Below are 14,680 nucleotides of genomic sequence, written 5' to 3'. Positions count from 1 at the left end.
CAAACATAACAGATATACAAATTTGGTCTCAAACACTCCAATGTACTCTACTGCACAATTAATCAACTTCCTCCATTTGCTGAATGTTAAATTCAGATTTATTCACATTGACATAGGAGCTGTTTTAAACAGTTGTATCACAAAGGCAAATGCAGATAAAATAGATATGCATTAAAAAAGTAAAATTAATTAGCATATATACTCATTGGTTTGCCTCAACACATTTATTTCTAGGCCAAATTTAATTATCTATTAGTGCAATTTACTATGTTGAGGGTCTAATTTCTTAAAATTCAGGACTAAAGAAATTCATTGTAGCTTACAATAGCATTTATAGAAGATTAAAGTTAGCCTCTCGATCCTTTATAATGGAGGCTGCAAAAACCTTAAAATAAATTAGAATGATATAAAAAATAAATGTTATAGTCTATTTTTACTTCTTTATTCTAAGTCTAATTTGTCGACTTTGCTAGATCTCCAAATCTTTTTTTTTTTTTTGAGACGGAGTTTTACTCTTGTTGCTCAGTCTGGAGTGCAGTGGCACAGTCTTGGCTCACTGCAACCTCTGCCTCCCAGGTTCAAGCAACTATCATGCCTCAGCCTCCTGAATAGCTGGGATTACAAGCATGTGCCACCACGCCCAACTAATTTCGTATTGTCAGTAGAGACAGGTTTTCTCTATGTTGGTCAGGCTGGTCTCCAACTCCTGATCTAAGGTGATCCACCCTCCTCGGCCTCCCAAAGTGCTGGGATTACAGTTGTGAGCCACCATGCTCAGCCTGATTGCCAAATTCTAATCACAAGCATCAGAGTCCTTATTTCCTAGAGAATGTGAAACATTTTTATCTCCATTCTTAATAATGGTTTTTCAAATTCACCTATTAGATCATCACAGAACTTGTTTAAATTATATTTCAATTTTGGCTTGGGACTTACACTTCCAAAGCCCATTTCACTGAACTTAAGGTAAAATGAATACTACTGCTAAACCTGAGATTCATCCTTCAAAAAACAATTTCAGATCATTAATTGAAACCTACAAGAATGTCTTATTCTTGGCCAGGGGCAGTGGCTCATGCCTGTAATCCTACCACTTTGGAAGGCCAAGGCGCGAGAGTCACTTGGAGTCAGGAGTTTGAAACCAGCCGGGGCAAAGTAGTGAGACCTCAGCTCTAAAAATAATTTTAAAAATTAGCTGGGCATGGTGGCACATGCCTGTGGTTCTAGCTACTCATGAGGCTGAAGCAGGAGGATTGCTTAAACCTAGGAGGTTGAAGCTGCAGTGAGGCATGATCGGCATGCCAGAGCACTCCAGTCTGGGTGACAGAGGGAGACCCTGTCTCAAACAAACAAACAAACAAAAAACTAGAATGCCTTATTCTTTACCTAGTTATAAAAACAGAATTTTATTTCTATTAATTGCTTTTATATGCTTTGCTTATGTTTTCAAACATCCTTTGTTGAATCTGAAATTATTTCATATTGTCAGGTACTTCTACTTGATAAGGTATCCTTAAGATTCATTGTGAAAGATTATCAAGAAATTAATTAAGATGCTAAATTCACAAGATTTTCTAAAAAAATAAAGCTCTGGCCAAGCGCGGTGGCTCACGCCTGTATTCCAGCACTCTGGGAGGCCAAGGTGGGTGGATCACAAGGTCAGGAGTTTGAGACCAACCTGGTCAATATGGTGAAACCCCATCTCTACTAAAATTACAAAAAAATTGGCTGAGCATGGTGGCACATGCCTGTAGTCCTACCTACTCAGGAGGTTGAGGCAGAAGAATTGCTTGAGCCTGCGAGGTGGAAGTTGCAGTGAGCCAGGATCACACCACTGCACTCCAGCCTGGGGGACAGAGAGCGACTCCATCTCAAAAAAAAAAAAAAAAAACACCAAAACACAAAAAAACAAAGCTCCTACTCTTACCTACTCTCAAAAGAAAAGAGGAACTTAGAAAGGAAATATTTTATTAGAGAAAGATTCTGGGCACAGTGGCTCATGCCCGTAATCCCAACGCTTTGGAAGGCCGAGGCTGGAGGACTGCTTGAACCCAGGAATTTAAGACCAGCTCAGGCAACAGGGAGATCTCTACAAAAAATTTTTTAAATTAGCTGGGCGTGGTGGCATGTGTCTGTGGTTCCAGTTACTTGGGAGGCTGAGACAGAAAGATCACTTGAGCCTAGGAGGTCAAGGCTGTAGTGAGCCATGATTGCGCCACTGCACTCCAGCCTGGGCAACAGAATGAGACCCTATCCCTTCCCCCATCCCACAAAAAAAGAGATAGAAAAGTGACTACTCAAGTATAGCCTGAGTACAGTACAAAACCATTTAACTATGTATTTTCACAAAACCATTCTGTTAACTCCTTAAAAGGCCATAAGTTTCCAAGAGATTTAAATAAGCTCACGTACTATGTTTACTATGTAAGGAAAGTATAATGCTATACTTTAAAATGGTTTTCTGTAAGAAACATTTTTAGTTATTTTACCCTTCATTAATAATAAATCTCAACATGAATATCTTATTTCCTGAGCTTTCTGGTTAACTAAAATTTTACTATAGCATATTGGTAATAGTGTCTGGCAATTATGTTTATTAGAACATGCTATCAAAACTTGTTTTTGGTAAGGATCTAGTACCCAGAATACATAAACAACTCTTAAAAATCAACAATAAAAAGACAATCCAGTTTAAAAATGGGCAATGGATCTAAACAGACATTTCTCCAAAGACGATATATAAATGGTCAATAAGCACTTGAAAGATGCTCCATGTCATTAGGTAAATGAAAATGAAAACCATAATGAAACTCCATGTCACAACTGCTAGGATAACCACAATCAACAAAACGGGTCATTAGTGTAGTGTCAGAACATTAAGAAGAACTGCAGAGTAATTTGGTAAAAGTAGGATTGCCTATCTTAAACTAAGCTTACCAATTTTCAAATCATCAGCCAGACTTTCTTTTGTAAGATTCAACAGTTCTTTTCCATCAATGTTATTCATCTTGAAAATACCAACAAGGTCTTTTAGACCTTGTGCACAAAGCCATGTTGAGACATCCTTCTCTGACCAATCTTCAGTAAACTGCTTCAGGTGATCTTCTGTGCTCCTTGCTTAAAATAAACAAATAGGTAACTGAGATAACAAACAAAAAAGCACTTTCTTTTAAACATTCTCACTTTGAATTAAGAGTAAATGAAATTTCCTTAAATCTGCGTTTTATAGCTGGGTACAATGGCTGGTGCCTATAACCCTAGTTACTTGAGAGGCTGACGCAGGAGGATCACTTGAAGTCAGGAGTTCAAGACTAGCCTGAGTAACATAGGGAGACTTTGTCACCAAAAAAAAAAAAAAACAACCACCTGTTTTACCACTTTAACTTCCTTCCTTTTGGAACATTTTCTTTTTCACATCAGGAAAACAATTTTGTATTAGATAAAATTCACAGTAGCAAAGGTATTCTATTCGCTCCATCATCTGCATATCAGCACCACTATTTGGTACATTAAGTGATAAAAATAAAACTCCTAAATTATATGCCAATGTTGCTTAATGCCAAAAACAAAACTAACACAATACAATGATAATTTCTATTTTGTCCTGAGGTTGTATTTGCCTGAAAAATTAGTACGGAGTATAAACAAATAGCTTACAAACCATGGGAGGTGTGGGACATGTGAATGTGCACCAAAAGCATTTACCAACAGCTTTAACACATGCCAGCCACTTCAACACTGGCTTCTCTAAAATTATTATTTTAGAGATGGGATCTCACTCTCTTGCCTAGGCTAAGTACAGTGGTGTGTTCTCAGCTCACTGCAGCCTCATGACTTCCTGGGCTCAGGTGATCCTTTTCACCTCAGCATCCCAAGTAGCTGGGGCCCCAGGTGCACATCCCCATGTGTGGCTAATTTTGGTATTTTTTTGTAGAGATAGGGTTTTGCCATGTTGTCCAAGCTAATACCATGTTGCTCCTGGGCTCATACAATCCACCTGTCTCGGCATCCCAAAGTGCTTGGATTATACGTCTGAACCAACATCCCAAGCTAAATTATTTTTAAATGACATTAAATTTGGATGTATACTTTATACTGAGAAAAGCAATGTGAATAACGTGTCAAATGATTTACTAACTTTTTTTATTTTGAGACAGAGTGTCACTCTTGTTGCATGGGCAGGAATGCAATGGCACAATCTTGGGTCACTGCAACCTCCACCTTCCAGGTTCAAGCAATTCTCCTGCCTCAGCCTCCTGAGTAGCTGGGATTACAATCATGTGCCACCAGGTTCGGCTACTTTTTTGTATTTTTAGTAGAGACGGGTTTCATCATGTTGGCCAGGCTGGTCTCAAACTCCTGACCTCAAGTGATCCACCCACCTTGGCCTCCCAAAATGCAGGGATTATGGGTGTAAGCCACAATGCCTGGCCCGATTTACTTACTTTCTGACTTAAATGGTGAGTGGGGTTGAAATGAGTTTAAAATGATGTCTTTACTAACCTTGGCAAAGTGTTTCCAGGTCAAATTGCCAGATGTTCACTGTTTTGTCCATTGAACCAGTAGCAAGTAAAAGGGTATGAGTTGCAAAAGCACAAGTTGTGACATACCTAGTTAATCAAAACAAGCATTATGTATCTTCTGACTAATTTTTAAATTATATTAATACAAAGTGAGGTTAAGTTCAGACCTGGTGTGCTGAGTCAATGTGTGAAGTATATTCTCAGTATTCTGAAAAACAACAAAAACAGCTTTACATTTACTCAGGTAAGAATAAAAGTTACTGATAAAGACTCATTTGACATAAATGGTTTGTATACTAAGTGCATATGTTAATATTTATTAGTAACTAACATAAGTTGAAACTTTACTCAATGAATAATAGAAATGGCATCTGTAACTAACAGTATTCTCAGGTATTTATTTCACTTTTTCTCAATTATTGGCATTGTCTGCTAGCCACCTACTTAGAAATTTTTAGTACAGTAGACCCTTAGCATTTGCTCATCTGTTTGAACCTACTAATAGTAACCTAAACATCTGTTACATGAAATAATTTGTATTTTTTGCTATGACATTTGATTTGTACACATTGCAGGACCAGTGGGTAGAAATTAGTCCCTTGGCCGAACCCGGTGGCTCACACCTGTAATCCCAGCACGTCAGGAAGCCGAGGCGGGTGGACTGCATGAGCCCAGGAGTCTGAAATTAGCTTGGGCAAAATGGTGAAACCCCATCTCTACAAAAAAAATACAAAATATTAGCTGGGCGTGGTGGCATGTGCCTGATATCCCAGCTACTTAGGAGGCTGAGGCAGGAGAATTGCTTGAGCCCGGGAGGTGGACGTTGCAGTAAGCCAAGATAGTGCCACTGCACTCCAGCCTGGGCAACAGAGCAAGAGTCTGTCTCAAAAATAAAAAAAAAGAAAGAAAGAAATTAATCCCTTAGACTTTGAGAACACTAACGCAGCCATCCAACATTTTAGGTGTATTTAAGTGGAGCTCACATACATATTTTACAGAAAAAATTTAGTGGGTTTTTTTGAGAATGTAAAATCTCATGAAAAGTTCATGAGAAATATTAAAGATCTACCTCACCTAGCTTGAGTATTCTTTCCCATTTCCTGCCAGAATACTCAGTGACTTGAACTTCTATGTGGAGGACTAGCTTAGATCACTTGCTTAACTTGCTACCCTTTGATTACTTATATCTCCATTTATTTGCTGGCATAGCTACAGCCTAAATTAAATCATTAGGACACTCCACTCAACACTGATTTCTCTTGGACAATATTTTTTTCAACTACTTTATTTATTTTTGATACAGGGTCTCACTCTTGCCCAGATTGGAGTACAGTGGTGCGATCTCGGCTCACTGCAACCTCCACCTCCAGTATTCAAGCTGTCCTCCTATCTCAGCCTCCCAAGTAGCTGGGGCTACAGGGACACACCACCACGGTCAGCTAAGTTTTTGTATTTTTGGTAGAGACGGGGTTTCACCATGTTGGCCAGGCTGGTATTGAACTCCTGGACTTAAGCCATCTGCCTGCCTCAGCCTCTGAGTGCAGGTGTGAGCCACTGCACTCGGCCACAACTCGGTCTTTACCCACACATGATCAGTCAAAAACTCCCATTATCTTAGCTGGGTGCAGTAGCTCATGCCTGTAACCTCAACAATTTGGGAAGCCGAGGCGGGGGTATCATGAGGTCAGGAGTTCCGAGACCAGCCTGGCCAGCATGGTGAAACCCCATTTCTACTAAAAATACAAAAATTAGCTGGATGTGGTGGCACATGACTGTAATCCCAGCTACTTGGGAGGTTGAGAACTGCCTGAACCCAGGAGGCAGAGGTTGCAGTGAGCCGACATTGCACTACTGCACTCCAGCCTGGCAACAGAGCTAGACTCCGTCTCAACAAACAAACTCCCATTTTCCAAGTCCATGATAACCTATTCTTTCTTAGGCTACTCTCTAAATACAGCCAGGACTCTAAGAATGGTAGGTCACTTTCAACCATATTTGCCAAAAGCCCTACGATAAACATTCATCCTTTCCTATTATGAAAGCCTAGTGTAAAAGTTTAATAATTGATTGTACGTGAAGTTTTGAATACTGGTGCTCTTTAAATATGTATTTTTATGATCACATTTAAAATCTATCCATCTTAAAATCATTACTGAATATTTAAGAGCTTGTTGCAGAACCAGTATCTTACTTGCATAACTATTTCAGCATTTGTGAAAATGTGTATGTTCTTAGTCATACTAAACAGAAAAAACAAATACTTTTTCTATGATGCCTAACTTGAAGCTCAGTAGGCTAATAAACATAACTTTCATAAATCACCACAAGATTTTTAAATACTTACAGTATCATATATTATAACCAATTTATCCACTGATCTTTAAAAGAAAAGAAATTACAGGTGAAAAGTTCTATAAAAACAAAGTATAACATTTATGTAATTAGTATTTTTAAATAATTTTAGTAACTTTTTTAGAAAATACAGATACTCAAATACATTTAGAATGCAATCTTTTTGTTCATATGTATGAAAATGTTAATTCAAAAAACTACATGTGGCCGGGCATGGTGGCTCACACCTATAATCCCAGCACTTTGGGAGGCCGAGGTGGGCGGATCACCTGAGGTCAGGAGTTTTGAGACTAGCCTGGCCAACATGGAGAAACCCATCTCTACTAAAAATACAGAAAAAAAATTATCTGGGCATGGTGGCGTGTACCTGTAATCCCAGCTCCTTGGGAAGCTGAGGCGAGAGGAGGTGGAGGCTGCAATGAGCCAAGATCGCACCACTGCTCTCCAGCCTGGGTGGCAGAGTAAGACTCCGTCTCAAACAAAACAAAACAAAAAAACTATATGCCATATATAAAAGTTAGAAAATTATAAGCTTTATTAAAACAATAGTATATACTACTTATACTATATGACCATGAACAGAACAAGCATCTCTGATCTATAACACAACTCTGTAACAAGTTAGTAACTGAATGGAAAAACCACAAGGAAAAGCTATTGTTTGCTACTTGGTTTTGCTTCAGATAGAACTATATATATATTTTTTTTTTTAGACAGAGTCTCACTCTGTTGCCAGGCTGGAGTGCAGTGGCGTGATCTTGGCTCACTGAAACTTCCACTTTCCGGGTTCAAGCAATTCTCCTGCCTCAGCCTCCCGAGTAGCTGGGACGACAGGTGTGCGCCACCACGCCCAGCTAATTTTTGTATTTTTTTTTTAGTAGAGACGGGATTTCACCATGGTCTCGATCTCCTGACCTCGTGATCCGCCCGCCTCGGCCTCCCAAAGTGCTGAGATTATAGGCTTGAGCCACCGCGCCCAGCCTATTCTTTACCACTGATATGGTGTGCCTTAATTGCTAATCAATGTATATATGTTTTGATTATGATCTATTTTTGAAAATTATAAACTTGATGTTGACTACATGATTCCTTTAAATGGTATAAAAATTAAAAGCAGACATCTGGGGTTATTCTAGCAAAGAAAAAGAATATCACACACACACAAATACATAACAAAGTATGTAATTTAAAACAACGGATATATATGCCTCTATCTGGCATTTCCATTGGAAATAGGCTTTATGTCAGAACAATATACACTGCAAGGTGAGAAAACACATCAACAATACAAGTGGTACCAAACTCTGCAGAATATTAATATTTGTACTTATTATTAAGAGAGCTGGTCATAGTCTGACCACAGGATTCACACCTATTAGAAAGCTTAAAATTCCTTGTTCATTAGACCCTCCAATGGTGATGATGGATATTGACTACAGAATCTTTGTCATAAGTTCAAAATAGAAATTATACTTTAGAAGTTCAAATATATAAAATAAAACACAAGAACTTGAGAAGCATATACTATTGGCCCTCCATATCCACAGGTTTCCCATCTGTGAATTCAACTACCTATGAATCAAAATATTCAAGAAAAATAAATAAAAATATTCAAGAAAAAAATAACTAAAAATAATACAAATAAAAATACTGCAAAACTATTTACCTAGCATTGAAGTTGTATTAGGTATTATGAGTAATCTAGAGATGATTTAAAGTATATGCATGATACGTGTAGGTTACATGCAAATATTATACCATTTTATGTAAGGGATTTGAGCATCTACAGGTTTTGGTATCCAAGGTAGGGGTCCTGGACCCAATCCCCTGCAGATACCAAGGGACAACTGAAATTCATTCCGGATGTCAAAAAGAATTACAGCTTTCAATGTTAAACTGCATCCAAAATACAGTGAGAAACAGTACTGATAGCTAACATTACATGAGTATGTATATGATGGACATAATTTACAGACACTTTAGTTCTAAGCTCTTCAAGGTATAATTGTGGAATATCTGAAATTCTTAGGTCGAATTCCACTATTTTGAGCATCCTTAAAACATACACACACAAACACACATGTAAAACTAAAGAGTGGTGTCAGCAAGATGGCAGGGCATAAATTCCCATGCTTGTCCCATCACAGGGGCATCAATTTGAAAAAGTATCCACAAACAAAAAAATACTTTCGTAACAGCTAAGGAAACCAGGTCTCCAGCTACAGCACCATGGCTGGGAGTCAGGAGCACGTTAAATATTACTTTTTAAGATATGATAAGACAAAAGGAAAACTGGTCAAATGAAACTGATATATATATATTTTAATAAATGAACTGGTCACTGGGTGAACTGGCTTTTTGGTTAATTGACCTAGAGCCCAGTTCTGCTTAAGCCTGACTTTTCTAAAGGGATAACTAGCCAAAATTTCATTTGGAGCTGGCCAGAGCCCAGCCGTGCTAAGCTTACAAAGAAAGTAGTTCTATCATCTGGTCCCCATTACACTGTCTCAAATAAAATCCTCATTGGTACCAAAAAAACAAAAACAAAACCCCAAAATTAAAAAGAAATCTCACTTTCCTAGACTACCACCAGAGGCAGTTCAAACCAACTCATCACTTGATAAGCAGGATTATCATTAGTGATCTCTATGAGCACTGGATTGGGAAGACAGAAGTCAGTGCAACAAGCAAGAGTCTACATATGGGAACAGCAAGCAGTAAGGCTGAAAACACAGCCTAGAACAAAAATACAAAGCACTCTGAGTGCCCAACCAAGGAATCCAGAGGACTTCACAGGCCACAGCTAGCCATGAGGGCAATGGAATAGGTTCACTTGCTGATGAAGTATAGAAAGGTATTTGAGAAGCAAAAGACCAAACATCAATAAACCAGTAGGAGACCACTGAATCCATGCCAAAAAAAAGAAAGAAAATTATAAACACATGAATAGACCTGCAGTTTCTTGGAGAAAGAAAGGATTTTAAACTCACTTCCTACTGCCTCTAGTTTAACTAATGATAATTCCAAGGAAGACACAATAGCATTTGATAATTTTTTTGAGGAAGGTAAATTAGCATTAGAGATAAATAATGGAAGTTTTCAATATTTTGAGATTTGAATTTGAGATACCAGGAGAATAATAGCCAACTTAAATAGACACAAAATACTTTGAAACTACTGAAGCAAAAAAAACACTTCAAAATATTCCCTAAATTGAAGCTGAATCACCACTAAACAAAAAATCCAACTGTTTGGCGTCCCTGGTTATATATTTTCTGCCTGCTATAGCTCTTCCCCCAAATTTTTAGTACATACATTCTGCCACAATCTGCCCTGTCGCCTTTCCCCCAGAGTTTCCTCATGAGGCAGGTATTCAGCCTTTTGATACTTCATTCCTACAATTTTGTGGTGCTCTAAAACCTCAGTTCTGCTCACTCAAGAATACAAGAAAAACCCATCAATGATATCTAGACAGCTATTGGACAACATCAACAACACAACTCAGACTCCTGGAGATCTGTGACATCACAGTGACCCATCTCAGAAAGCACTCAAATCTTTCTATTCTAAACTAACTTTGTACAATGGCCAAAAAATTAATCAAATACAATCACTAGCAATTATTTCCTGAGGCCAAGAAGGTCCCTAACACTTAAAGATTTTACACTTCAGTAATTTTAAATGTATTTATGTTTCCTCTCATTTAGAAAGGATTTGCAGTCTCTTATAAAGATGTAGCAAAAACAAAAGTTATGTGAAGAACCTGAAGGGGAAGAGAACACAAGGATGAGGTGAGAGGAGAGAAATTAAGGTGAAGATCAATATAGATTAATATCCAAAACACATGTCGAAAGGTCCAGTCCACCTTGCCACAGAAGGGTTGCAAGTTTGATTCTGAGCTTTTTCAGTAACAATGCAAAAAGGAAATATGATCAGTCATGCAATGCAAAATAGAAACACAAACGCAATGCTTGGGAATAAAAGGACATCAGGCCCTCAGACTGAGACCTGACAGGACTCCTTTCCCCAAGGTCTGCAGAGGAGGATGCTAAGAAACATCAACGGAGTCCTCAACACCTCTCCCTGCATGAAGATTAAGTTTCAAAGAGCTGTTCTGTAATGCTGGTTATTATAAGCCAATGGCTAATAGCTCAAATCAGGAAAAGGGGGTAAGATGATACATTATACAATTGGTGTTCTAGATTACATCAATTATATCTATTATTTCATACACCATTTAAAAAACATATATTGAGCAATGATGTCCCAAACATAATAAATGCTTTATCTGCATTTTCTTAATCTTCATAAGGAAAGTGCTATTATATTCTCCATTTTATAATCGGAACATGAAGCTCGGAGAAGGCATGGAACTAGAATTTGTTCAAGGTTGCACAGCTAGCTAAGTGGCAAGGCTGGGATTAAAACCCAGTTCTATGTAAATTCTAAAACCCACGTTTTTAAATATTATACTTAAATATCTTCTCCCATGAATGTATTAAAATGGATTCATCACAGGCACATACTCTGGTGATTTCAGCCTAAAAGCTGGAAAAGTGACAGCGTGGCTATTCAAATTTCACTAAAGCTCTCAGAACACATCTAATTTCAAGCAATACGGTATCTGATAACCCTCCATGATAAACAAATTGCAATGTGTCCTTTTCAGTTACTAAATGAACTTACTTGTTCAACAGGACTGTTAGCAATATTGTAGAGAAAAAACATGACTTGCATTTTGGGAAAGGTGACCTTAAGGCTTCTTCAGCTAGTCATCGCTGACCAAGAGAGGGCTGTTCATGAAAGCACTCCTGACTCATGACATTAAACTCTATCATCTACTTACAAAATTGATAAAATATAAACAACTGTCTTGTTGGGGAGAGGAGAAACTTATATCCCACCCCTTCTGGGGTAAGATTCTTGGCCTCTTTCCTCCCTCTCATGCCCAGCAGAAAATAAATGACAGATGACTGGACAATGTGGGACAAGCACTGGGCCATGGGGCTGAGCCCCTTCTGGATTTTCTCTTTCTTCTGATCTGCACTGGCAGGGGAAGACTGCAGTGGTCCATTCTGCCCAAGAGCAGATGGGAAAGTTGGCTGCAGATCAAAACTCATGTTATCCAGTCCTGTATGGCCCTCTCATTGGTTTTCAATTCAAGACAAAGAAAAGGGCCAGGTGCAGTGGTTCACACCTCTAATCCCAGCACTTTGGGAGGCCAAGGCAGGCGGATCACCTGAGGTCAGGAGTTCGAGACCAGTCTGGCCAACATGGTGAAAATACTATTCTATTGAAAATACAAAAATTAGTGGGACGTGGTGGCAGGGCACCTGTAATACCAGCTACTTGAAAGGCTGAGGCTGGAGAATTGCTGGAACCCAGGAGGCAGAAGTTGCAGTGAGCTGAGATCATGCCACTGCACTCCAGCCTAGGCAACAAGAGCAAAACTCCGTCTCAAAAAAGAAGAAAAAGAAAAGGCTGTTATCTATCGAACTCTTAAAACTCGTAACCGGCTGAGCATGACTGCATATACCTATAGTACCAGCTACTTGAGAGGCTGAAGTGGGAGGACTGCTTGAGCTCAGTAACTCAAAGCTACAGTGAGCTAAAACCACGCCACTCCAGCCTGGGTAACAGAGTGAGACCTTACCTCTAAAGGAAAAACACACACACACACACACATACACACACACTCACACACAATCTCTTTCTCTCTCTTTCTGTCTCTCACACACAATTGTGGACATTTTAAAAACTCATTTCCAAGGAATCCTAAACTTTGGAAAAAGGTGGCCTTTATATGAATTACAAAGACTGACCCGGCCAGGTGTGGTGACTCATGCCTGTAATCCCAATACTTTGGGAGGCCAAGGTGGGCGGATCGCTTGAAACCAGGAGTTTGAGACCAGCCTAGGCCACACAGTGAAACACCTGACTCTACAAAAAATACAAAAATTAGTCAGGTGTAGTGGCCTGCACCTGTAGTCCCAGCTACTCAGGAGGCTGAGGTGGGAGGATCACTTTAGCCCAGGAGGTCAGGGCTGCAGTGAGCCATGATAGTGCCATCACAGTCCAGCTTGGGTGACAGAGAAGATCCTGTCTCAAAAAAACACTGACCCTTCCTGTTTGAATAGAGGCTGACACATAAAACGTTTGCTATATCTGGCTAGATCAAGAGAAGTTAGGGTGGAACAAAAGACAAATTCTGCTAAGGGGCTGGAGCAAAGTTACTGGAGGAGAGAAGTAGAGAAAGACAAAGGGAAAAAACTCTTACATATTTTGCTATAGGACCTGTGATGCCATTACAGCTCTGAGGGCTAGTGGAACATGTGAAGCAGATGCGTAAATCCAGCTGTCTTCTGCTATGCCAGACACTGAAAAGATCTTCAAAAATGTGGAACAATGCCACTCTTTTCTCAAAAAGAGTGTTTATTTTTCTTCAAAAAGCTAATATGCAATTATCTATTGCTTTTAAATGAATTAAAAATATTTTAGAATTTTCTCAATTGTATTTTCTAACATTATAAATAGTGATAGATATAACCCATACAAGAAAAGGCTCTTTAGGGTAATAACTTTTAAGAGTGTCAAGGAATCTTAAGACCAAAAAGTATCAAGAACCACTGACCTAAATCATGATTCAATTCTTCACTTCACAATATATTAGCACCTATCTCCTATAGCTAGGCTTCACATATTAGAACTGCTTTAAAAGTTTCAGAAATTCTCCTAAATTTAATATATAAGGTTTGAACAAGTTCTAACACCATCCTAGGTTCTCATGGTTTTCTTTGTTTTTTTTTTGTTTTGAGTCAGGGTCTCACTGTTGCCTAGGCTGGAGTGCAGTAGCATGATCACAGCTCACTGCAGTCTCCACTGGCCAGGCTCAAGCAATCCTCCCACCTCAGCCTCCTGAGGAGCTAGGACACAGGTGCACACCACCATGCCTAGCTAACTTTTTGTTATTTGTAGAGACCAGGTCCTCCTATATTGCCCAGGCTGGTCTCAAACTCCTGGGTGCAAGTGATCCTCTGCCGCAGCCTCCCAAAGTGTTGGGATTACAGGCATCAGTCACCATGCCTGGTCCATCATAGGTTCTCTATTATCTCTACGATCCGTTTTCTGGCCTCATTTCTCCTTATTTACTTGAATGTTTATCATACATTTTAATCTGCTCAAGAATTTTCTGCCTCCTGGAATGCCCTTTCTATTCCTCAATCTTCCCATATCTGCACAGAAATTCTATACTGCCTTTTACAAGGCCATCATTATCTATGCCCCATACACCTTCCTTAGTACATCTCTTTTTTCTTTTTTTTTTTTTTTAATAGAGACAAGTTCTCACTCTGCTGCCCAGGTTGGAGTGCTGTGGCATGATCAGAAGTTGCTGCAGCCTCAAACTTCTGGGCTCAGGGGATTCTCCTGCCTCAGCCTCCCAAGTAGCTGAGACTACAAGGCACACACCCCTATGCCCAACTAATTTCCTTAAATTTTTTTGTAGAGACTGGGTCTCACTATGTTGTCTAGGCTGGTGTCAAACTCCTGGCCTCAAGTGATCCTTCTGCCTTGACCTCTTGAAATGCTGGAATAACAGGCATGAGCTACCACACCCAGCCCTTAGTACACATTCTGACCGACAACTACATTCTGTTGTCCATTCACCTTTCATCTCTAGCCACTTATGTTCATATACAGCCATCTTTTATTCACTCACTTTTTTCCAGTCTCCCTCTTTCCCATATGCATCCATTCTACCTTATCAATGACTTTTAGTCACAAATAGAATCTATCATTAACTAATT

At 39.2% G+C, this 14,680-nt stretch overlaps 1 protein-coding gene across 11 annotated transcripts in view; it reads right to left on the bottom strand.

Annotated features, from left to right (window-relative positions):
• The window catches only part of WDSUB1 (WD repeat, sterile alpha motif and U-box domain containing 1), a 52,136-nt gene that overhangs the window by 17,289 nt on the left and 20,167 nt on the right, over positions 1-14,680 (bottom strand). For 9 of the 11 annotated variants that reach the window (XR_002477644.2, XM_064382729.1, XM_012454869.3 and 6 more), the window contains 4 exons: positions 6,868-6,901; positions 4,691-4,731; positions 4,504-4,610; positions 2,938-3,117 (listed from right to left, as the gene is read on the bottom strand). Coding sequence is in view for 10 of the 11 variants with exons in the window: in XM_064382729.1 (XP_064238799.1) it covers positions 2,938-3,117; positions 4,504-4,610; positions 4,691-4,731; positions 6,868-6,901 (362 nt within the window). In the remaining variant the exon portion in view is untranslated. The remainder of the gene's footprint in view (positions 1-2,937; positions 3,118-4,503; positions 4,611-4,690; positions 4,732-6,867; positions 6,902-14,680) is intronic. The other 2 variants (XM_064382731.1, XM_064382732.1) reach the window with 1 other exon arrangement.

The sequence above is a fragment of the Aotus nancymaae genome, unplaced genomic scaffold (assembly GCF_030222135.1).
Source record: "Aotus nancymaae isolate 86718 unplaced genomic scaffold, 86718_ANA_hifiasm-v0.15.2.pri h1tg000029l, whole genome shotgun sequence".
Classification (NCBI taxonomy): domain Eukaryota; kingdom Metazoa; phylum Chordata; class Mammalia; order Primates; family Aotidae; genus Aotus; species Aotus nancymaae.
The sequence above is the reverse complement of the archived record's forward strand: the minus strand, read 5'-3'. Positions and strand labels throughout refer to the sequence as shown.